The 25969-nt window shown below is 41.8% G+C and overlaps 1 protein-coding gene across 3 annotated transcripts in view; it reads right to left on the minus strand.

Annotated features, from left to right (window-relative positions):
• The window catches only part of ACSS3 (acyl-CoA synthetase short-chain family member 3), a 156975-nt gene that overhangs the window by 10561 nt on the left and 120445 nt on the right, over positions 1 to 25969 (minus strand). For 2 of the 3 annotated variants that reach the window (XM_003481763.4, XM_021093056.1), the window contains exons 11-15: positions 25229 to 25292; positions 14463 to 14544; positions 11603 to 11725; positions 414 to 513; positions 153 to 328 (exon numbers count right to left, since the gene is read on the minus strand). In XM_003481763.4, the coding sequence (XP_003481811.2) occupies positions 153 to 328; positions 414 to 513; positions 11603 to 11725; positions 14463 to 14544; positions 25229 to 25292 (545 nt within the window). Of the gene's footprint in view, positions 1 to 152; positions 329 to 413; positions 514 to 5456; positions 5685 to 11602; positions 11726 to 14462; positions 14545 to 25228; positions 25293 to 25969 lie in introns of those variants that run through there. The other variant, XM_021093057.1, reaches the window with a different exon arrangement.

Below are 25969 nucleotides of genomic sequence, written 5' to 3' on the forward strand. Positions count from 1 at the left end.
TATGCAAGTCTCCCTTATCATTACAAAAAGGGACTACTAGGTGTTTTTTAGGGATGTCTTCATGCCTGAGAACCCTTTAAAGAGCTCTGTGGAGGCCACAGAATGGAGGCAAATATTTGAGGACGGAGCCCTCAGCATCCTGGGTGATGTACCTTGTACGGCTTGCCGTTGACGAGGGCGGACAGGGCGGCGCGGGGAATTTTGCCAGATCGGGTTTTGGGCAACTGTTGAACAAACACAGCTTTCCGAAAAGCAGCCACGGGGCCAATGCTCTGTCTGACATGTTGCACAATTTCTTCTAAAACTTGTCCCTCTGTTATGTTTATGTCTGGGGAGAAAGTTCAGGTGGTGAGCTCGGAGGGCACCCCCATCACGCGTGGCCCCAACAGTCGGGGGGACAAAGATCGGCTCACCTTTTCTCAACACGCAGAGGGCTAGTGGCACATGGCCTTTCAAAGGATCCTCCTTGCCCACGACAGCACAGTCCGCCACGGTGCCATGGGAAAGGAGAGACTGCAATTTTAAAAGAGCATTCTTTGAGAATATCTATACACACACACACACACACACACGATATATGCATTTTCAACTGGGAACCAAGCACACGTCAGAAAACTCCGAAACCCACTGCTGCCTCTGTGCAGTTACTGCCAAGTCGTCGTGCACACCACTGGACCCGCGGGGAACGGTCAGAATCCCCGTGGTAGTCACTGGCTAAAGGCTGACAGTAATTAAGACAAATTGCTGCGCTTACCTGGAAAGTAAGGCAATTATTTCGTCATCTCAATGGTTTATTAATGAAGCCAGGGAAACTGCCGTGGAGACCACTTGGGAACAAACGGCAACAGGCCTCAGAAGCAGATGGCCTCAGGGTGGCTTGGCTTCAGTGCTGGCTGCCATAAGGACACCTTCCAGAGAACTCAAGGCAGCCCCATCCATAAACAGTGATTTTATTTCTGCCTCTGTCACCGAGCAATAAACAGCACACCTCTTTTTTTTTTGTTTGTTTTTTTGAGTGACCACCCATCACAGACGATTTTCCAAACTGGAGAAGCAGCTAGACGTAGAGTGAAGACCTGACATCAGACAATCACCACTGTTGAGAAACTATTTTCATACTGTTCACTCTAAGCTCTAAATGCCTCAAAGGAGAAACAGATATAGAATCACAAGAACCCACAGAATGGAGTGACCACATGAAATACGGAAGCTTAGGGTTAATTTTTTTTTTTTTTTTTTTTTTGTCCTGTGATGGGACTTTTAAAAATGGTGAGGGAGTTCCTGCTGTGGCTTAGCTGGCTAAGAACCTGACTAGTTTCCATGATGATGTGGGTTCAATCCCCAGCCTCTCTCAGTGGTCTCAGTGGGTAAGCATCCAGTGTTGCCGCAAGCTGCAGCTCACGTCAAAGATGCAGCTCGGATCTGGCGTGGCTGTGGCTGTGGCTGTGGCTGTGGTGTAGACCAGCAGCTGTAGTTCTGATTTGACTCCTAGCCTGGGAACTTCCACATGCCACAGGTGCAGCCTCTCCCCAGCCCCCCCAAAAAAAGGTCAAAGTCCTTTTCTGAGAGATTAATGTATATTTTGGTGGCTGGAGAAGAGAGTGAACGCATGTCACAATCAGCTCGTCTGCCAATCCTTCTTTCTCCTCCCATTCACTAATCCAGCAAACGTTTCCTAAATATCTCTGATTTTCCAACCTCCAGAGTTAATGCTAGGCTGCGTGGTGAGCAAAGACAGGCTGAGTCCTGTCTTGTGGTGCTTACAGCCGGGGAGGGGAGGGGGGTATTAATAAATAACCATGAATAATTATTCTAAATATCTCAATATAACAGTGGTAGAGGCTCTGGGGAAATAACTTGGGTTTTTAACACGAGAGCAAAAGCCATCAACTTGGCAGAAGAACGTGATTCTCAGGGCAGCCTTCCCGGACGAACTGACAACGCGCTCGGGTCTAAAGGGTCTGGAGACAGGGGTGAGGCACGGAGGAGGGCGCAGGCCCCTTGGCAAGACCGGGCCTGTAGTGTTCACATTTAAATGAGAGCAGCAGAGAGCCAGAGAGCCAAGGGGGCAAGAGGAAATGAAGCGGCAGAGGTGGAGAAGGACTATGCCAAGGTGGCACTGGGGAGCTCATAAAGCCCTTTCGAGAGGAAAGGAGGGGATGCGAGATTAGAACGGATGTTTTTAGAGTCGTTTTAGAGTCACAGAAAAACTGAGCAGCAAGGAAGGGGTTCCCATGTATCTCTCTCCCCCACTTACCCACAGCCTCCCCCAACGAGAACCCTCGCCTTAGAGGTACAGTCATGACAACGATGGCCACTGGGACACATCATTATCACCCATCATCCATAGGTGACATGAGACGTCCCTCTCGGTGTTGCATTCTCTCTGGGTCTCATGCCACGTGTCCATGAAGACAGAATTTCACAGAATAGTTGCCCTGCCCTAAAAATCCCCTGTGCTCTGCCTATTCACCCCTGACCTCCTGGGAACTTCTGGCAACCACTGAGTTTTTCTACTATCTCCAAAGTCCTCTGCTGTTACTCTAGCTGGAGTCACACAGTCTGTGGTCGTCACAGATGGCCTCTCTCACTTCAGAATGGACGCGAAACACACAGACGGACTTCGGTTTCACGGTGAAGAATAAACAGAGGGTCAGCGAGGGTGAGTGTCACGGTTTTTGCAGGGAAACCGCTGCCGAGGCTGCCCACAGGGCACTGAGGTTACGGTCGCGGGTATAAAAAGATCACAGTGTTTCTTTAGAGACACACTGAGGAAAACTGGTTAAGCTGGATATGAAGCAAGAAGTCAGAGGGGTTACATGTGACTCTGTGGTTTTTGGCTTGAGCAGCTGGTTGGATGGTGGTATCATTTTCTAAGCCAGAGACCGAGAGTGAGGGCGAGGCTTGCGAGAAACGAGCCTGTATTGAGTTGGAGATACTCCAGGGACGTCTCTCTCAGACATCCAGGTCGAGGCAACTGGATGTGAGAAGAGCCTTAATCTGGAGATCGGAATGCCATTAATGAGGAGAGTAATGGACCTATAGCACGGATGAAATTGTCTGAGGAGAAAGTTGTGAAAAGAAAAGATCAAAGTCAAAGACGACCACATGCAATGACGATATAAGAAAAGAAACGCTAACAGACTCAACTGAAAAGGCACAGTCCTCAGAGAGGGAGGAGAAAAACCAACACAATCAGGGACCTGCTATCAAAAAGCCCAAACTTTCCATCCCAGATGAAAAACTTATTATTATTTTTTTTTAGATGAAGCCAAGCTGAAAATGAGCTTTCTTTTCTCTGACCTCCTAGAAGACTCAGTGACCTGCCAGACATTGGGGTCAAACCCAGTGTCCTACCCCCCAATGCCCCTAACTCAGCATCGCCCCTAATCCTCTAGTCAGCATCAGCCGCAAAGCAATCATTCAGAGCTGCCCTCCGTGCAGCTTTTGGCTCCTACCGTGCTAGGGATAGTGCATGGCCAATAAATGGATACTCTGGTCCTGTATGTGCCACCGGCTTCATTGCCGAGGAGAGGTGTCCAGGCCCTCTTCGCTGAAATTGGGCCTGACTCAAAACCTACGAAACGCATCCTACGCAGACCATAAACCACCACCTTCTCTCCCTGCTTCGGGTCAGCTCTCGGAACGGCGTCCACAGCTCTCCCCTTTTTAAGGTCTTGTTTACGTCTCAGCCCATGTGTGCAGGATGGAGACACACTTTCTTGCCAGAGCTGGGCTTCTGGCAGGGAGGGCTGTCTGTCCATCACGAGCCCACGGCAGAGAACCTGGTCTGCGGCAGGGAGGTCCCAGACTCGGTCAGTCCAATCTTTTAATCCCAACTCAGTCTCCCCTTAGAGTAGGGTAAAAAGCACGTCTCGGTCAGTCCAATCTTTTAATCCCAACTCAGTCCCCTTAGAGTAGGGTAAAAAGCACGTCTCGGTCAGTCCAATCTTTTAATCCCAACTCAGTCTCCCCTTAGAGTAGGGTAAAAAGCACGTGTACACAGCTAACCAGAGGATTAACGGTCAAAGCCCACTCACTAAAGCGTTGTTCACTCGTGCTGTGAGCCGCTATACCTCAATTTTTAAACTGCCAAGGTAGGCGTTCAATATTTACATATCAGAATATTGTGTGACCTATCCAGTGTGACCATAATTTTAACTAACGAAACTGAACATCAGAACTTCTGGTGTGCCATTCTTTCACCTTGCTATTTCAATTTCACCATGTTTGCATCCTGAGCCTTAGTGTTTTTAGAATTTGGTGGGAAAATGCTGGCTGGTTTTCCCTAAGGGCAGAGAGGATTTTAAATCACAAGTAAAATACACAACACAATTCCTTATGATGTCAAAGTTTCAGGAGTTCCCATCGTGGCACAGCGGTTAACGAATCCAACTAGGAACCATGAGGTTGCGGGTTCGATCCCTGGCCTTGCTCAGTGGGTTAAGGATCCGGCGTTGCCGTGAGCTGTGGTGTAGGTCACAGATGCGGCTCAGATCCCGTGTTGCTGTGGCTCTGGTGTAGGCAGGGGCTGCAGCTCCAATTTGATCCCTAGCCTGGGAACCTCCATGTGCTACAGGTGCAGCTAGAAAAGACAAAAAAAAAAAATATCAAAGTTTCCCATTTTTTGCCAAGTGAAAATAAATTCTTAAAAAACTTTGAGACACATCAGTTTTCAGAATGTGCCATCTGTAAATTAGGTTCATTATTATAATGGATAAAACATCATATTAATCTATCAGTGTTAAAAAGATGCCATAAAGGAAGGGAGGCAGTTTTCCATGTTGGCTCCACAACCAATATTTGCATGCCAAGTAATGATTTCAACAACGGAATCGTCGAAAGGAAAGCATCAAAATATGTCTTGGCAACGTAAGAGGGGCAGAAGCCAAGTGAATGTCCTACGAGGGGGAAAAAAAATCAAAAGCCACATTCGTATGTCCCCTCCATATGCCATCCATGAAGCATCTGTGGCTAACTGCCATTCAAGCACCCCAAAAAGTGATACACATAAGACGTAACTGTGTCACCAGAAGTGAGCATATAAACTTTAGGGAAACAGGCCTGGCAAATATCTGTCATTCATTGTTGCTGCCATTTTTGTGTAAACTGTAGTGCATTTAAAAGGTTTCATGGTTTGTGTGGGCTAAATTACACAGGTTTCTTAGTTACATTTTAAGTATTTTAATTTTAGAAAAATTAGTACAGGGAGTTCCCATCGTGGCCCAATGGAAGCGAATCCAACTAGGAACCATGACACTGCAGGTTCAAGCCCTGGCCTTGCTCAGTGGGTGAAGGATCTGGCGTGGCTGTGGCTGTGGTGTAGGCTGACGGCTACAGCTCTGATGCGACCCCTAGCCTGGGACCCTCCATATGCTGTGGGTGCAGCCCTAAAAAGCAAAAAAAAAAAAGTATAAATCAAGCCCCTCATAAGACGCAAGGAGCTACACTCGCAATGGAAAGAGGAGGAATAGCGTTTTATTTCCTCTGACCTTGGCGTCATCTAGGCAACTGTCAGATCACACATCTTCATTACTATTCATATCAGGGCCCAGAAAAATATTGAGCAATTTTACAACCATTTAAATCCAGTAGTTGTTAATGCTGGGTAGAAATGAAATTGCATGGCGACTTTGTGGAATGTGCACTTTATGGAAAAATATCCCATCTTGAAGAAATCATTCCTAAAATAGAAAACAAAATAGCTAACTTGGAAAACAAACAGTGACGCTTTGGTCAAAAGAGGCTTCGAAAGGGCAAATTGTACATGAACACTGCCCTAGGCTTTAAACCCAGTATTTTAACACCAGATCTCCAAGTTCCCAAGGATACCAGGAGGATCATTGAACAAACTAAACCTTAAGCTACAAGGGAAAGAATGAAATCAGGAGCCCAATTTGTTCCCTGGAGACCTTTGTGAGAAAATATCTGCCAACCACAGTCAAAGAGAACTAAGCAAAGGCTCACATGGACGCCAAGGAATTTTGGCTCAAGACCAAAAGTAGCCGATGTGGGACACGATTTTCTTAAGAATATCTTGAACTTCCACCAAAGTTTTGCAAGTAGCCTAACCAGATGCTGGGCTTTCAAATATTAATCGACTGTTCAAAAAGGTTTGCTTGTTCCTTAGTCTTTACAGAACACCTCATGATGTATGTTGGAATCTGCAAGGATAAGGTTCTCTGAATTTATATAAGCGATTCTAGGATTCTGTTTTCTTAGGTCAAGAACAGAAAAGAACAGAGTTTCCTGAAATGTTTTTGATGTAGTAATTTTAATAGAATTTCTGCTTGATTTCGTCTTATGTGAGGTAATAAACTGTCAAATCTTACTCTGGGAAATTGCATATGCCCAGATATTTTCACCATTTATAAAAACAACAGTCTATTTCCATTTTCTACAAATAAAAACTCTCTATGGATCAAGGCCCTCAGGTCCTACTTCAGAAAGTCAGAGGGGAATCCAGCACTCATTATTAAGAATCCTGGGAATCTGAGGTTAACAGATGCAAACTATTGCCTTTGGAATGGATAAGCAGTGGCATCCTGCTGGACAGCACTGGGAACTAGGTCTAGTCACTTAGGATGGAAGTGATGGGGGATAATGAGAGAAAAAGAATGTATGTGTGTGTGTGTGACTGGGTCACTTTGCTGAACAGTAGAAAATTGACAGAACACTGTCAACCAGCTATAAAGGAAAAAATGAAAATCATTAAAAAAAAAAAAAATCCTGGAAAAGCATTTAACTACAAAATGAGGTCTGGTCACTTGAGTAAAGTTAGTCATATCGTCAATATAAACATTTCATGTACATATTAATTACCCATTTGTGAAGCCATTTGTTAGGAGTTAGGAAAGAGCCAGTAAAAACGTTGGCTCACAACCCTCTAGTATATTCCAAAATAGAAAACACAAACTTGATATGAATTAAGATATTCATTTTCTTATTAGACATAATCGTACAATCAAAAGTTAATTATTTAATTTATATAAAGGGAGACATTCGTTTCAAGAAGGCTTGAAGTCTGAGACAAAATTCCTATTAGATGCCAGGAATTCTGGCCCATTTTTTTCAGTGTTGACGTTTTAACTGCCTATCTCCTGCCTGCCTCAGTCTGCTGCTACACAGAGTGAGAGAGATGTCAGTGGGACCATAGCCAAGGACCATGTACCTCTGACCAGGCTGTCACGTTCACTTCTAAAAACAAAAGAGAGCCCTAAGAATTCTGACTGATAGTGAGAGCTGTGCATGTGTAACCTCTGCATTTTGATTAGCTGAGTCTGCCAGAAATGCAGCGGAATATTGGAGGTAATCTCCTACAAGCAAGAAATTAGAAGTTTATGCACTCGGAACCATCTTTTGTCAACACACCAAAACTCACGAAGCATCAATTTCAATTTCGGGTTCTCGCAAGATGCACAGTCAGTTAAAAACAATATTATAAAAGCATGTGAAAGTCACATGTTCCAAAACATTTTATTTATAAAATCCTTTCCTTTTACTCAAATAATAGCATCCTGACTGTCACTAAGAAAAAAAAAAAAAAAGCCTACATGACAAAAAATGTTAAGTCATGAAGTTAGGGCTGACGATAAGGACAACCTTTAGAGAAAGTGACCATTTTTAATTAGAAAAAAACGGAACTAAACCAAGATTCTGCATATTCCAATCCCACTGCATTGTCAATCATGCTACTTAAAGCATTTTCTTTCATTTAAACTGCAGTCTGCCTCATTCTGTTTGAAAACGATTTGGGGTTTGGTTCTGGAAAAGAGGGAATATATACATTCCACCTCATCACTTGCATTAATTGCAAAGAAAACTCCAGCTAAAATATATGCCCACCAGACACTGTCAGCACTTGAGAGGCAAGCTGATGGCAAGTCCCCTGGTTTTTGTTTGTTTGCTTGTTTGGAGGTTTTTGGCTTTGGTTGTTGTTATCGTTTGTTGTCGGTTTCTTTTGCCTCCTCTATATTCTGGCCTGGGTTTTAGAGCAGTCCACAATGTGGAAGCGGCAATAAAAGAAGACAGAAAAAGCCTCAAGAAATGCCTACTGCTTCTACTAAGGTCCAAGAAAAGGAGCAGGGGCGCTGATGAACACAATCATTTTGATGTAATCCTCCCTCCCTCCAGATGAGCCCCAACAACGAAGCTGCGCCCCCTTCTTTTCTGCTGAGCCGTAGTGACCTTCCCGACTGTCCACACCACACACCAGGTGAAGGCCAGCTGAAAAGCTGTGTCCTCTCCCTCTCCACCATCACCAGCAGCAGGGTCCTGGGGGTGGCGCCCTGGAGCTACCCGACATCTAGAGAACATGGAAAGATTCGCTGCCACTTGCCCTCCCCATCAGCAGCCATCCAGTCCCTATACTGACGACTTGCTCTGCCCTATACCAGGCAAACACTAGCAAAGCGACACTACGCAGGTAGACCTTGCAGGAATGGACCCCAGCAGGAGTAGGGAAGGCTAAAGCCCTATTTTATACCAAGAAGAGCAGTAAGGGGGAGCCCCGGGAATCAAAAAGTGAAGGGTAGATGGTGAGTAAGGAGCTGGAGAAAGCGATTTATTTATTTATTTATTTATTTATTTTACGGCCGCATCCATGGCATATGGAGGTTCCCAGGCTAGGGGTCTAATTGGAGCTGTAGCTGCCGGCCTACACCACAGCTCACGGCAACGCCAGATCCTTAACCCACTGAGCGAGCCAGGGATCGAACCCACAACCTCATGGTTCCTAGTCAGATTCGTTTCTGCTGCGCCACAATGGGAACTCCTGAAAGCAATACTTTAAATCTGAGTATGAAGTCCTGAGCCTACCCCGCAAGTTGTGCATCCATGAATCCAAACAGAATCAGCACAGCACAGATTTCGAGCACTTAACCTGAGTTTCAGATGGGCCTCTGGCAAAGAAACAAGTGAGATGCCCCAGAAAAGCACTGTAAAGGCTTTGAAAGTGAAACTGACGTTGGAACGTAGTCCACACAAAACTGGTAAGGATGGGCCATCATCCAAAAGTGTACAAACAATAAGTGCTGGAGAGGGTGTGGAGAAAAAGGAACCCTAGTACACTGTTGGGGGGATTGTAAATTGGTGCAACCCCTGTGGAAAGCAGTACGGAGATTCCTCAGAAAACTAAACAAAGAACTCCCATTTGATCCAGCAGTCCCACTCCTGGGCATTTACCCAGAGAAAACAACGACTCCCAAAGACACATGTACTCCAATGTTCACTGCAGCACTATTTACAATAGCCAAGACATGGAAACAACCTAAATGTACATCGACAGAGGAGTGGATCAAGAAGATGTGGTCCATATACACAATGGAATATTACTCAGCCATTAAAAAGAATGAAATACCGCCATTTTTTGCAACATGGATGGACTTAGAAACTATCATGCTAAGTGAAGTCAGCCATACAATGAGACACCAACATCAAATGCTTTCACTGACATGTGGAATCTGAAAAAAGGACAGACTGAACTTCTTTGCTGACTCACAGACAGTGAAAAACTTATGGTCTCCAGAGGAGACAGTTTGGGGGGTGGGGGGATGTGCTTGGGCTGTGGGATGGAAATCCTGTGAAATCAGATTGTTATGACCATTATACAACCACAGATGTGATAAATTCATTTGAGTAATAAAAAAAATTAAAAAAAAAAAACTGGTAAGGATTTGTGATCTGATCTTAACTGAGCTGACCACCTGCTAAAACAAACAATCATAAGAACATAACCCCAGATGATTTTAAAAGGATCCAGAAACTGCTAACGTAACAGTTAAAATATCCAGGAGAAAATGTAAGACTGCTGGACATAAAAACAATCAGGAAAACCTAAATACCTCTTAAGAAAAAGCTAATCAGCAGATGCCAAATCCAAGATGATCCAATATTACAACTATCAGACAAAGATTTTAATGTAGCTATTCTATCTGCAGGGGAATAAAACTTTTCTCATTGCTCCTGTACAAACCCTAGCCTCCTGACACTCTTCAAACACCGTGAGAACTTGATCTATAGCTATTTGTTTAGTTAATTGCTCTGATAGGAGACGATATAAAAAGGTCTAATTTCCCTGAGAGGTCAAATGAGTACAACCTAAACTAGACTCCTAGATTAAACTCTCCAGGTTTTGAGGAGACTGGCTCACTGTCTTCCTAAGTACTTACACGTCAGAAAAGACGAAGCCTTAGAACTTGGAAACATTTCTAGGTTGTCCAAGTTGAGACACACAGGGCTATCTGCCTCCTGGAGAGATGTTATGTACACATCAAAGAGCTGGAGTTTGGATTCAGGTCATTATGTTCCCAAGATAGCTGCCCCCTTCCTCCTTACAAGCAGAGAAAAATAATTTTCCCTCTCTCTCATCTATGGCATGTCTGTCGACTCATGTAGGAAAATTTCCAACATCATCAGTCACTACAGCTAGCAGACTATAAGCACAATGAGATACCATTACACATCTCTCAGAATGGTTTAAATAAAGAACTACTACACAGCCGAGTGCTGATGAGGGTGAGAATAGCAACCTTCAGACACTGCTGGTGGGAATGCAAAATGGCACAGCCACTCTAGAAAACAGTTTGGCAGTTTTTTATAAATGGAGATGTATATTTGCCATGGAACCAGGCAAACTCACTATACGTATTTATTCTAGAGAAATGAAAACTATTCTTTTGCACAAAACCTTGTACTTGAATGCATATAACAGCATTAGATGCAACTGCTTCAAACTAGAAGCAACCCAAATATCCTTGCATGGGTGAAAGAAACATACATGGCTTAGTACATTCGCACCATGAACTGCTGCACAGCAATATAAAATTATTGATACACATGACAACTTGAATGGACTGCAAATACATTTTCCTAAATGAAATAACTCAATCTCTAGAAGTTACATACTGTATTATTCCTTTTCTATGACATTCTAGAGGAGACAAAACCATAGAAACAGAAAAAAAATTAATGCTTCCCAGGGATGAGGGATGGGAGAGTCAGAATAAAAAGGGGACATTATGAAGAAATGTTTTGGCAATGCTGACATTTTTCTGTATCCTATCTGTTGGTGATGGTTACAAGAATCTACACTACAAGTAAAAATCTCATAGCATTATACAATAAAAATCGATTTTATTCTGTTTTAAGGTAAACAACCGAAAACATTTTAAACACTCTTCTGGGGACTTGGTGCAACTTCTATTGGTAGAAAAGTCTCAGGACTTAAGAATACAATGAAATGTTTCCATCTCACACCAAGTAAAGACTATATGCAAATAGGAGCAAATCAAGAAGCTGGGAGCAATTATGTAGCAAGGATCAAGAAGCAAATGTATGCAGACTCTCCCAAAAATTACAAGTAGATGGAAGTACTCGAAACACCACACCTCCATGCAGGCAGGAATGGGAGAATGTGAGGAACAGGGAACAGGACAACCCACACGAGGGAAAGTGAGGTGACAAAGACACCAGAGGAACCCACCAAGCCTAGGCTTCAGGAAGGATCCAGTCATTTTCCAGGTGGGATGACTTAACCACAATATCAACTTTAGCTCCGATCCATCCCTAAACACTAGAATAAAAGACCAGTATTCAGCCATACCTCTTCAATGGCACCTGCAGAAATCCTGTGACCTGCAACATTTATCACGTCGTCAACACGAGACATAACATACACATAGCCTTCTTCATCCATGTAACCAGCATCCATGGTGTCATAGTAGCCCTGAAAACCAGAATAAACAATGTCTGACTAGCATGCGGCATTAGGTGATGTAATCAGCTTTAAGTTTGGTAAAACAAAATGTGACACGAACAGATTTACTGTATGATTTTATTTTTTTTTCCCATAACCAGCCTATAGAATTAAACTACTTCTGATTTTGAAGGCTTTACTAGAATCTCTGCTCCCCTAACACCAAAATAAATTAAAGGGTTGATATATATGTTCAAGCTAAGTTGTGTTTGAACTTAGAGTTGTAAAGTTTATGAACCCAATTTCTTCCTTTTAATGCAGAAGTAAAAGTTCAATATTTCCAATATACTTTGATAGATTTCTTCTTTAATTGTGTTAATATTTAAAAGCTTTAAAACTCTGAGTAACACAAAATAGACCACTAGTTTGTTAATGTGGATTTGGATTGGACTTGAACTTCTGTGAAATATAAATAGTAAGTATAATATTTAATTTTTAATCATCTCAGAGTAGCAGCATATTGTCATTGACCCAGATGTCACAAGAGAATGAAGAATCAAGCATAACAGAAATACAGAGTTCCTGTTGTGGCTTGGCAGGTTAGAACCCAACTAGTATCCATGAGGACACAGGTTCAATCCCTGGCCTTACTCAGTGAGTTGAGGATCTGGCAATGCCAAAAGCTGTGGTCACAGATGTGGCTCAGATATGGTGTTGCTGTGTCTGTAGGGTAGGCTGGCAGCTGTGGCTCCAATTCATCCCCTAGCCCAGGAACTCCCATATGCTGCAGGTGCAGCCTTAAAAAGAGAGCGAGAAAAAAAAAGAAGTACTACCTCCCCTAATTCTTCTAAGTTACATTAATACCTATATCATGACCATGGGCTTCAGGACAAATTCAAGGGAGTCACTATTTGTATTTCTTCATCTCCCCCTAAGACTCCCTATGCTCATCTATTAAATGGGGTAATGCCTACATAAAAGGCAGTGAGAAGCTTCAACGAGATGGAGCATGTGAAAAAGGGCAGACCCTAGCACATCATAAGCCCTCAAGAACTGGCAGCTCTTACGGCAATTACTGTCAGAGAGACCACCTAAGGTTGAGAACAAGGGTCTGGAGCCCATCTCTAGGAGTCCACATGTCAGCTCTGTTATTTCTAAGCTCTGCGCAGGTTACTCAATCCTTCTGTGCTGCAATGAAGCCTTCGGATGAGAGGCCTGAGGTCAGGGTAACGAGACAGAGTAAAGAATCACGACATTCAGTTTCATCATAAACTGTGGCTTATGAGGCTTTGAAGGAGCCTGCAGGTCAGGGGTGGCCGTGCTGGACACCACACGCACATCCTGTTTGCGCCAGCAGGTTGTAATTCACCCTATCAGTGCTGTCTGGATTTGACGGTGGCCCATAGACAGATTCAGCTGATTGGAAGTTTCCTTGCCACAGTCCCTGGGGGCGTGTTTAATCTCGGTTACCAAGGCCATTGCACCCTGAGATCTCTTTCTACAAGAAGCTATTTTAATTCTCGTCATTTGTCCAGTTGGTTAGGTTAGCTGTCCTTCACTCACAAATAAGAAAGACAGAAGGCTAAACACTCAGGCTCCCTTTTTTCAACACAGTTCTAATCATCCATTCCTTTTTACCTAGTGCATAATGTGGACCAGGCCTCTCTCTCAGGGAAAGAAAGAGAGGTAGAAAGCCAGCAGAAAGATTAACATGCTGTTACAAACACAAACCACATGACCGTGGCTTGGAGGAACAGGTAAGTGACCAAACAGAGCACAGGAAGATGCCCTTTGTCACCCAGAGCCCTGGAGGCTGGACGCCGACCACACTGCCTCTCTCCTGTATAGGTAACTTAAAATGGGACTTTAAAATCAAGAGCTTGGGAGTTCCCGTCTTGGCTCAGCAGTAATGAGCCCGACTAGGATCCATGAGGACATGGGTTCAATCCCTGGCCTCGTTCAGTAGATTAAGGATCCGGCGTTGCCATGAGCTGAGGTGTAGGTCACAGACATGGCTGGGATCTGGCTTTGCTGTGGCAGTGGGGTAGGCCAGAGGCTACAGCTCCAACTGGACCCCTAGCCTGTGAAGCTCCATAATGCCGCAAGTGCAGCCCTAAAAAAAATTAAATTAAAAAAATTTAAAAAAAATAATAAATACAGAGAACACTTAGGAAAGAAAGATGAAAACAGATAAAGGGATTTTAAAAGTACAAAGACAAAAACAGATAAAGGGATTTAAAAAGTACAGCTTTGTCTAGATACTCATGTTGCAACAGAAGAAAGGGTGGGTGAAAAACTGTAATTGTAATGTATACATGTAAGGATAACCTGGCCCCCTTGCTGTACAGTGGGAAAATAAAAAAAAAAAAAAAAGGATAAAAAAAAAAAAACAACTATACCCTTACACTAAAAAAAATAAAAAAATAAAAAGTACAGCCGAGGAGGTGAAGCGGTTCCAACGACAGTGTCCAGCCCTCATCAGGGTCCTCCGTATGCGAAGGGGAAGCCAATGCAAGAAATCACATAAAAAGTCTCCCAAAGTTTTAACTTAACAAAACCTTTCCTGATGGGACAGGTTGTTCAACTTCTCTCAGCAAAGCTGAGAATGTGGGCCTTCTTATCCCTGCGATCTGGAAACTGCTCCAGGTAACCTTTAAAAGTTGCTTTGTGACGTATGATTCTAAGAGCAAGCTGTTCAGTTTCATAGGCAAGAACTGCAGAGGAGTGCAAGAGATGATTTTTCAAAAAAATACCACGAAGTGCTTACAGGAAATTTTTCAAAGTATAAATGCTTGAATGCTTCCTGATTCTTCCAGAGTCCTGAAAACGCTCCAGGTGGTAATGGCAACCTTATATAAAAACAGAACAGTGAGAACCGTGATGAAAGTATCAATAAAGACAGATTGATTAGAGCTAATAACTTTCCACCGCTATAGATAATTACAGTTCAAAGCACACATTGAGTTGTAACCCCTGAATCTGCTGGACAGCTCATGTCTAATGAAGCTGAGTGGCTGACCATGACACAGCCAATCACAGAGGGATGACTTAGTTTCTGGGTAGGGCACAAAAGACACCCAAATTTGGCATTCCAATTTGGCAGCAATTATTGTTTTGGTAAGAAGCAAGACATGTGCAAAAAGGAACCAAAAATGCATCCCTGAATTACTTTTTAAGGGAAATATCCTTTCATCGTCGGCAAATATATTCATTTTCATCGGAAGGATCAAGGGACCCACTGCCAGCTTTGCCAGTCTGTGTCATGTTCCAATTAACCATCGCATGCACAATCTAATTAACGAGGCTCCCATTCTGGCGAGTCCCTCGCTGTGCCTTCTGTTCTTCGTTTTCATAATCATCCAGACCATGTGACTTCTCCCCATGAACACGTGATGAGACACGAGCGTATTAAAGAGAAGGTAACATGTGTCTCTTTTAGCAATGCATTTCCTCTTGCATTTCCTCTTTCCTCTCTACTATGAAACAGGGGGTACATACATGACAAAGGCTTAGTCATTACCTACCTCTCTCTCCCCGCAGGAAGTGCCACATGACAAAAACAACCACTCAGTGTATGTTCTGGACACAGAAACTTTTTAGGTGCTTTATCGTTTGGAAATTTAGCTATTGTAGAACTTGAGAATTTTCAGGAGTTTCCACTGGGGCCCAGATGGTTAAGGACCCAGATTGTCTCTGTGAGGATGTGGATTCAATCCCTGGCTTTGCTCAGTGGGTTAAGGATACAGCATGGCCACAAGCTGTGGCGTAAGGTGCAGGTGCAGTTTGGATCCAGCGTTGCTGTGGCTGTGGGGTAGGCCTGCACCTGCAACTCCAATTCAACCCCGAGCCTGGGAACTTCCAGGTGCGGCCGTAAAAAGAAAAAAAAAAAAATTTTTTTTTCAAAACCTTACCTTCCCATACTCACAAAAAAAAAAAAAAAGCGAGATGAAGTAATGACTTCGCAGTGCTGCTGTGAGAAAATGGAAAATGAAGTAGACATGGTTACTGCCAACATGAGGCAGCATCACACACCTTCCATCCAAGGATTAGACTCTGAGGCACGGAAGAGTATTCTCACATTCTCTCCGCAGAAAATGCTGTTCCCAGTGGGATCAGACACCCAGCTGGGATTGCCTGTTTGCACAACATCTAGCCTGCCCATAGGTCCTCCTTCGCTGGACTTTCTTTTTGCAATATTTTAACATAGAAGAGTAAGGCTACATCACCATTTGTGGACCTTGTGTAATGACCTAAGTGCATGGAAAAGCATTCTATAAGCGGAAAGAAAGAAAAAAAAAGACCAGAGATGCTGCTACACTGTTGTTCCCGCTGTTGTTACTGTTACTATTCATCACTAAACCTAAGCAAGCTGAAGCAGATATTCCATCACACTGTTTTGGTTTTTTTATTTTTGTTTTTGTTTTATTTTGTCTTTTCTGTCCTTTTAGGGCTGCACCCACGGCATATGGAGGTTCCCAGGCTAGGGGTTGAATCAGAGCTGTGGCCGCCAGCCTACACCACAGCCACAGCAACGCCAGGTCTGAGCTGAGTCTGCGACCTACACCACAGCTCACGGCAACACGGATCCTTAACCCACTGAGGGAGGCCAGGCATCGAAGCCGCCTTTTATGTTACTTTAAACCAACTTTTCTGCGTTAAAGTTTTGAAATAATCATGAATATAATTTCACCTTATCTGTTTGTTTTGTTAATATTTTAAAAGCAGGTGTAAAAATCATTATTAAACATTGAAATCTGACAGGAATACGGCAACCACTAAAAATCATTTACTTAGCAGCATTTTCAGGATGCTGAGGATAAACCAGCAAAGAGAACTCTAAGAAGAAATGACACATCGAAAGCCTCCAAGGGCCAGAAGAGAAAATACTAATGAGTGAAACCAACTGGACTTAAAATCTACACTAGAACAATAAGCCCGACAGAGATGCATTGTGCGTGCATGTTATATAAGAAAGAAATTTCGGTTGTTCCCAAGAAATATATCAGATCATATAGCCTTTCTGTCCTTCACGACTACATGAACAGACACTTGGACATATAAAAATCTCTCTACAATAAGAAAAGAAAAAGGAAACTGGCAATTACCATTCAGGCTGTGTTGGGGACAACAGAGAGTAGAGGGGTCTGAGGTCAAGCTGAATGTACACATCAGGTCAAATGGGAGCCGCTGTTTATGTCTGCCCGATGTACAGGTACACAGAAATGCTGACCCAAAGCCTTAAACACACAGCACTGCCCATACAAGGCACTATGCATACAGACGGGCATATGGGTAGAGAAGGGTCTCTCCCATTTCAGCTACCTCAAATCTAAGACTCTAGGTCACCAGCAACCAGACACTGCTTCTTCCCAGCACATGGAGACGCCTGAGCATCTGTAACAATCATCCAAATGCATCAGTACTCGGTGTTTAAGAATGTGGGCTGAGTCTCCTGGTGGCCCACAAGGTACCCAACGTGTACAATTCAATGTGTGCACATGGGGTCCGGCGTTTAGCATTTTCTGGTAAGAGGGATACTGGAGAGAAATGAAAAATCTTACACTTCCCAGAAGTTCGTTAAATTTGCAATCTCTACTCTTAAAGGATAATCTGTGTTTTCTCTTACTTCCTGAAAAGCATATGGTACTAGCCATTAGTAATACATAGATTATATTCTCATAATTAAAGCCTAGAAGATTACAAGTATAAGTAGCTATCCTCCAGAAAGAAATAAGCTTTAAGGATACCAGTTTTCTCAGTGGTTGCATCAAACTTTATATACCTGCATACATTTTCTAAAGAACAGGAAGAGTGCAGATTTTTATATCATCTTTCATCCCTGTGAGAAAAGTCTACATAAGTTTGGATATACCTAGAGATCTCTAGAATTAAGAATAGCATAGCAAGAGTATGATCCAGGGAGAAATAAAGAATAGGAAAGAAAAATCCAAGGCCAAACACCAGTATTACAGAGGAGCCAAAGAAAAAATAGACCATGTACAAAAATAAGAAGACAATCAGAGCTTTAAGAGAACTAGGAGAAAGCAGAAGCCTCCATGGAAGAGTTGTAATGCTGACTGGGTATCCAGCAAGGTCGAGTGAAGTAAGGGCACGTTGTGTTTGAAACTGGATGCAACAGAGAGCATGGAACTTCGTGATTAAGATATTGTGAGAACCCCCAGCATCACCACTGCCGCAGCGCGGAGCCTCTAACTAACGGCAGTGATCAAGGAGTAAGCAGGAAAGGAGGGGGCGGCAGGAAGGTTAGACCATTCTTGTCAAAAGTCTGTGGGTGACTAGAAGGAGAGGTAGAAGCTGGGGTTTCATGCAGAGAGGCAGGCTGATTTAAGACGGGGAAGACTGGAGCAGAAGTAGCCAGTGGAGACAGAATCAAGATTTGACAGAGAAGAAAACACCAGAAGAATGATTTGCTTGTTTTATTTACTTATTCATGCATGCATGTATACATTAACTCATATATTTATCTTCCTCATTCAGTTGGTATTGGTTGGGCATGGTGTGCCTCAGTTACTGTAGTGAAAGACATAAACTACTGTGTGAAATGCATGGAGATTCTGGCATATGTGCACTACAAGAAATGCGGTATTTTTAGGAGCTCCCTTGGGGTGCAGCAGGTTAACAATCTGGGTTGTCACTGGAGTGGCTCAGGTGGCTGCTATAGTGCTGGCTAGATCCCTGGCCTGGGAAGGTCCACATGTGGCAGGCACAGCCGAAAAAATAAATAAATAAACTTGTTTATTTTTTTTCTTTTTAGGGCCGTACCCGTAGCACATGGAAGTTTCCAGGCTAGAAGCTGAATCGGAGCTACAGCTGCCGGCCTACACCACATCCACAGCAACACAGGATCTGAGCCACATCTGCAACCTACACTACAGCTCACGGCAACTGCGGATCCTAAACCCACTGAGCGAGGCCAGGGGTTGAACTCGCATCCTCATGGATACGAGTCGGGTTCATTAACCGCTGAGCCACAAAGGGAACTCCAAAACTTGCTATTTTAAAAAAATATAGATAAGGAGAAAGGCATAACAAACGGTGTCTATTTCATCAAATTAATGACATATTGTCAAAATGCAAATATCTAAGATGTTTGTCAGACAAGTTTTACGGCAGGTAGTTAAACCCTTTACTGCCGGGAATGCTTGGAAGAGATGTTTTTATCACCAGCCAAGGTATAATGGACCTGCTGCAAATGGCATCCTTGTCTGGTTCCACCTTTTTTGAGGTGCCTCCAGAAAACTACTTCATTATCCCCAAGTCTAACTGAGGAACAGGTTGGAACGCAAGATACAAAAGTGCAATTACAATTCGTAGGATAAAATAAGAGAATGCTATCTGTTCTTCACTAATAAAGTCTAGTATCTAAAATTCAGACGTCCTTTGAACACTGAAAAGGGATGCTCCATAAGAAACCTTGGAACATGCAATGCAATGGTCTGAAAGAAAAGCAGATGAGAAGACAGGGTTCCAGAACTGGAAGAAGCTGTGAATTCGTGAGTGTGTATAAAGTGTGTGAGAAGAGAAGCAATCATTTCCATCTCCAGCCAGAAGGTAGGTGTGCAGGAGCAAGAGCAGGACTTTTTTTTTTTTTTTTTTTTTGACAGTATTCCAAATGAACATTTTTCTTGTTGCGCTTCTAATGATTATTCTCTATTAAATGAAGGTGTTCGTTCTGGAACAGTAACTGCACTGGGCCTCTTTTTCTGAAGTTATAGAAGAAGAATACCTTTTTTTCAGTTGCAATAATATAAAAATTGATTGGACTGGCAGAAGGAAGGACATTTGCTAAAAATACTAAAAGATACGCTGGCTAACGTTTATCCTCATCCTTCATACACAAGATCAAATGTTACCACCCAAGGTTCCGTCCCCAAGTCTTCCCAAAGTGAGAAGGGGAGTTTTGTTACCATCCATCCACCTCTGAATGAGGAGTTCCTCAGAGAATAAGCTTCTCGAAGGAACATTCTTCGGGGGAAGAGGAATACCTGAGGCAGCAGGTGGGTGTGTGGTGGGGGGGGGGGCGTTGAGGGAGAAGCATCATAGCGCTGAGAAATCCTTAAACAACTCATGAAGGAAGAGAATGCCCAGCACTGTTGAGGGTAAACACTCCTGACCAGTCTGGAATAGTAAGACCCCTAGACACCTCCAGTCCCGGATATAGGACAGCCTGTATTCACTGCTCCATCAAGAATCCTCACAGGAAACACAAATATATTGAAGGCATAACTCCTGTTCCCCAGGGAATTCTGAGGTCAGATCCCAACTTTGCACTCGCAGTACTTCCTGTGAGGTCTTTAGGCTTTATTTGAGATTTTCACATGAAGCCGTGTTTAATCTCCCCAGAAGAAACTGATTAGGCCGTAATTTCTTTCTCTCTGGGCAGACAAAAGACTGGGTAAGAAATGTGAGTTCTAGCTGTGGCACTTCTAACAAGGTTAAGATTCCCATGTCGAAAGGTTCATTTGTGCCATATCTTAGATTCCAGATATAAGTGATATCATATGGTATTTGTCTTTCTCTTTCTGACTTACATCACTCAGTGTAAGAGTCTCTAATAGAGAAGTTCCCATCGCGGCGCAGTGGTTAACGAATACGACTGGGAACCATGGGGTTGCGGGTTCGATCCCTGGCCTTGCTCAGTGGGTTGAGTAGCCGGCGTTGCTGTGAGCTGTGGTGTAGGTGCAGACGTGGCTCGGATCCCGAGTGGCTGTGGCTCTGGCGTAGACCAGCGGATATGGCTCTGATTCAACCCCTAGCCTGGGAACCTCCATACACCGCGGGAGCGGCCCTAGAAAAAGGCAAAAAGGCAAAAAGCCAAAAAAAAAAAAAAAAAAAAAGAGAGAGAGAGAGTCTCTAATAGATACAAACTATTGCATGCCTTTGGAATGGATTAGCAATGAGATCCTGCGTGTAGCACTAAGAACTAGTCTAGTCACTTATGATGGAGCCTGATCATGTGTGAAAATAGAATGTGTGTATGTATGTGTAACTGGGTCACCATGCTGGACAGTGGGAAAAAAATGCATTGGGGAAATAAGTATTAAAAATAATAATAATAATATATAATAGTTGGAAGAAGAAAAAGGAAAAAAAAAAAGATTCCCGTGTCGAAAATGAGATCGTATCTGTCCCACTGCTTACGTCACAGTGCTGATGGGACATCAACAGAGAACATACTGAAATCTGTACGAGGGATTCAGAAAGGAATGGGATTGCAATTATACGACATCCTCGGCTTATTCAAAGAACACACTGGTGGAGGAAGGCGGTTCTGCTCCTCACCCAAGATGGCACAATGAGGGACTAAATCTCCCTGCAAAACTATGAAGATGGGAACAAACATGCTTAAGGACCAAGTGTTCAATTTCTGATTGAAGAGCCAGAGACCTATGGCTTTAATAGCAGGGAGTCCTGTGGTGTAGTTGCAGTTAAACTTTTTCTTATGCCTGGCACAGTGTTGCCTCAAAATTACTGACTCATCATTTTATTTCTCCAGGCTGCAGCTCGGATGACACAATTACCTTCCTAAATTCACAATCATTTTGTATTCAGAGTAATTCAAACACCATAACTTGCCTGCAACATTAACTGCCTGGAGTAAGTTTCAAAATCAAAAGAATTTTCTACTGCCATGCAGGCAGGTAGTTTCTCTTCTACCAGAAAGATACATCCTTTGAAAGCAAGAAATCTATGTGAACTGCAGGATTCATGTTTCTTACATCCTAGAGTCTATCGTAGCTGAAGAATCACCAAAATGTCTACTTTCTAGTTATGGGACCTCCAGAAGAGCAAAGCGGAGGTTTCTAGAAAAACTTACTAAAGGAGTGAAAAGAGCCAAAGTGACTCAAGATGTTCTTTTCAAAACCACCACACATCACTACTTCTGATCTGGGGCTGAGTCATCTTAATATTATACAATGAATCATTATACGCAGTATCTTGAAAAAATGATTATAGCTTCAGATTTTAAAGAAACTGTCAGAGAAAGAGAGTTTTCAATGTTATTTACACTATTCCTAAGAAATTTTATAGTGACAGAAGAAGCTATAGCTGTATTTACAAAAAGCAAACAAATTTGGGATTAAAACCATGAGACAAAATTTTTTATTGACTGACTTTAAAGTAGCCTGAGCCCTGTGCATTTCAATGGCACATGCAGATTTTCCCCTCCTCTTTCTAAGCGCTGCAAGTATAGTAAGTGCGAACATAAACAGAATCAGGGAATGTTGTTCTTTCAAGGAATATTCCACTTAATTATTGTATGCGTCATGAAGAAAGGCATGAGTATGAATAATCGAAGAGCATGGACATGTACCTCTTTGGCTGGTGGTCTCTCCCAGCAGTAACTTTTGATGTCAACTTAGTTTCTAGCCACTCGTGGGCCAAGTGAGTCTTGGTATTGGTGGCCTCATCTCATATCCTTGCAAAGACAATAAATGACTACAGCAATAGGGAGTTCCCATGGTGGCACAGCAGTAACGAACCCAACTAGCATCCATGAAGATTTGATCCCTGGCCTTGATGAGTGGGTTAAGGATACGGCTTGGATCTGGCACGGCTGTGGCTGCGGCACAGGCTGGCAGCGACAGCTCTGCTTCTACAGCTTCAGGTCATAGTCTTGGAACTTTTATATGCTGTGGGTACAGTCTTCAAATAAATAAATAAATAAATGAATAAAGATAAACTATAGCAATATACCACACAAACTAGAACTTTTTCCAAAAAAGAAAAGGTTGTAATATCCTTTTGAAATCATATAGCAAGGAGCCACACCTATAGTTTACCAGGGGTTCTTATTTCTCAGCAACCATTACACATATTTAGGCATCATGGGAATTAAGAAAATACAACCTAAAAATTGTTTGTAAATAAAGTGAAAAGTTTACGGAGATTAAATGGACAATGAAGTTATGATGATGTTAAATTTTACAAATATTCCATTAAATATACATATATTTTTATTATAAGTTTCTCAAAATTTGGGATCAATATGTTTCTTAAATTTTAGAATCTCAAATATTTATAAACCCTGGACACCCCATATAATCCCTAATCAACACCTTTTCCAGGCCACCAAGTAGTTCTAGGGGCCAGGGAGCTGGTCTCTGGAAAGAACCTTGTTTTTTCAGATCACAGACTCTCGTTAGAACACAGTCCACGGAAAAAAAAAAGATTTTTTTCCTCGAAATTGCACTCTTTTGTTAGGCCATGCTTTTACTGTAAAGAAAGTGTGCTTTTCCCTTTCCATTCATTCAATTAAATATATATTTATTATGTGCTCTTAAAAAGTATTCGTCAGCCATTTTCCATTCTGGATGAATGAGGTGTCCCCTCAAAGCACACCACAAGAGCTATAGACTAACACAAACAAGTCTTCTTGACAGATGCTGAATAAAAAAATATCCTGTGCATACTGCAAGCCGCTACTGGGAGGCATACAAAATTTTCACGTCAATAAGTTAGAGTGCAATGGCCACTGGACATGAGAGTTTCAAAAGAAAATCCTTGCTCTCACAGGTAAAAACAAGTTCTATTAAAAAAAAATTGAAAAATTAAAAAATAAAATGAGAGAGTCTTGCTGGTAATTTTTTTCATGATTATTTCCATTTTACCTTTTGAATATAATTTTATATATATATAATGTTTTCAAATACCTAGTCTTACTCTTGACTTAAGGGAAGAATTAAAGTCCACTGCACATCATAATATATTTTATCATCAAATAATTTATAATGAAATCTCATCATCCCAGATCTGCACAATAAAATTCTCTCTTTAGGAACAGAGAGGGAAGAGAATCATTCTGAACTGGTGAGAATCTAACCCACAGAATACTCTAAGGCAATAGTTGTGTTACTTTCAAGTACCTGAAGTAACACTAATAGCTGTAAAAAAAATTATAGTTTATGTGCTTTATTATTTTTGCATGGATGTAGGATGAAGCCACCAATAATCAGAGTGACAGGATGGATGAGGGGTTGAAAACTGTGCTGGCATCAAATGCCACCTCTGGGATCTTGCAAACCTTGCTTTATGAAAGAGATGACTCAGAGTTAGGGTTTACATAAAAAAGGACGCTGTTAGAGGGCTGCTCTCACAAACCATGTGCTTCCCTAGCTAAACATCCACCCACAATCTTGTTCAGATTAATTCTTCAGCAACCACTCCCTTGTCCCCAGCACTTCCCACCTCGCAAGTTAAGATTTTACTCTGCTCTATGATAATACAGATTCAGATTCAGAAAAATATGGATACAAATGGTATAGTCAACATGAATTTTTCCATTTGCCACCATGACGTCTTACAATTTGAATTTAAAAATAAAGTATGTTTGCTGATGACAATAAGAATCTGGGAAAAACTCTGTCATTAAGTGCATCTCCTCTATCAGATTGTTGTAAGGTACCTGTACCTGAAGAAAAGAACTTCTTAAAAAATTACTATTTCTCATTTCATTTTCACAGAACTTAACATCTTTCATTAACCAGAAAAAAATCTTATCTCAACCTGAGAATGACAAGTAATAAGAATTATTTAAATAAATGGGAAACTAAAACTTTTAATGACCACATGCAATGCTCTTTATTCATAACGGCTTTTTCTGGACAATTCTACCACTTAAAACATATCAGTAAAGATACAACATCAGGCTCATCAGCGGCACTAAAACTACCTAGGTCAATTACTAAAAGGTCACATACTGTGTATCTCCAACGTAACTTCCATTTCAGCTTCTACGAGCTTAATAATTTTAACGAATTAATTTAATCAAAGCAAATTTGAATATTTTACCTCAAATTTCAGCATCTGATAGTACTTTATCAAATGAACAATGATGAAAACTGTTAGCAAAGAACTGGGGTCGTTGGTAAGTCAGGGATTATATATTACACTGCTATTTGACCCAGTAATTATACTTTTAGAAATTTACTCAGTATCATTGTAATTATCAGAAAAGACAACACAAAAGGATGTTCAATACAGCATTATTTATAATTATAAATATTCAAAAAAGACTAAGAGGCTTAGAAAAGGAATAAACATTTTTTAAAAGGCAGAGTAAAATTTAAAATGTTCATGAGACAAGGTTAAGGAAAAACAGGAATACATGAAAATAAACCAAATTGTTTCAACAATCTAAAATGCTTGTCAAGACGTGGAAAGTCGTATATATTACAAAATTAACACTGTACTGCTGAAGGTGGGAGTACAGAAATTTTATTTCTTTATATTTTTTGTACTGAAGTTAATTTTATCGTCCATGCATTACTTGTATAATCAGAATTTTTTTTAAAAGATGCAAGATTTTTCTTTTTAAAAATCGTATCTAAATGGACTCCATTTTAAGGGGATGCCGCATTAAAATTACAAGAGCTCGTACTGAGTGTTCTCAATACACAAGCCTCTCCTGCAACCTCCTCACTAGTAATATCATTGCAGCCACTCTATGTTTTTTAATGTCATATACCAATGCTTGTTTTCTTAAGTAGTAGCATTGCAAATTTTGCTTACTTTACCACGATATTTCCTAAACACCGCGCCTTCAGTTTTTGCATGTTGTCATCCAAAATCATAACTGCAAAGTAAAATATACATAAATAAATAAATACATTTTAAATACATAACCTTAAGGCTTAAATGTTTCCCTATTTTCTATATTCAGCACCCCCCCAAAACTCCAGCTTAAAAGGGCATCCTTTAATTCCTGTGTCCATAAACATACCTTAATAAGCTAAAATGTCTCACAGAAAATAGATGACATTCTTTTGATTTCTGAAGAGATGTTGAATTTTCCGTCAGAACCTCCCTCACATAGGGGTTTCCATTATTGCTCAGCAGTAACGAACCCAACCAGTACACTGAGGATGTGGGTTCAAACCCTGACCCAGCTCAGTGGGTTGAGGATCTGGTGCTGTAATGAGCTCTGGTGTAGGTCGCAGAGGGGGTTCAGATGACTGCTGTAGCGATGGCACAGGCCAGCTGCTGCAGCTCAGATTCGACCCGTAGCCTGGGAACCTCTTATGCTGCAGGTGCAGCCCCCCGCCAAAAAAAAAAAAAGAGAACCTCCCTTAAATAAAGACACAATATTTCAAACATGCTGGTATTTTAAAATCTACGTTTATATCTATTCAAATATATCCTTCCATTCTGCGAAATATTTAAAAAATATATTCAGCTTTTCAAAAATGAAAGAAAACAAAATTTTAAAATATACCAAAAATACTGCAAGCAATAAAAAATGAAGTAAAATCT

This window comes from Sus scrofa, chromosome 5 (assembly GCF_000003025.6).
Source record: "Sus scrofa isolate TJ Tabasco breed Duroc chromosome 5, Sscrofa11.1, whole genome shotgun sequence".
NCBI lineage: Eukaryota > Metazoa > Chordata > Mammalia > Artiodactyla > Suidae > Sus > Sus scrofa.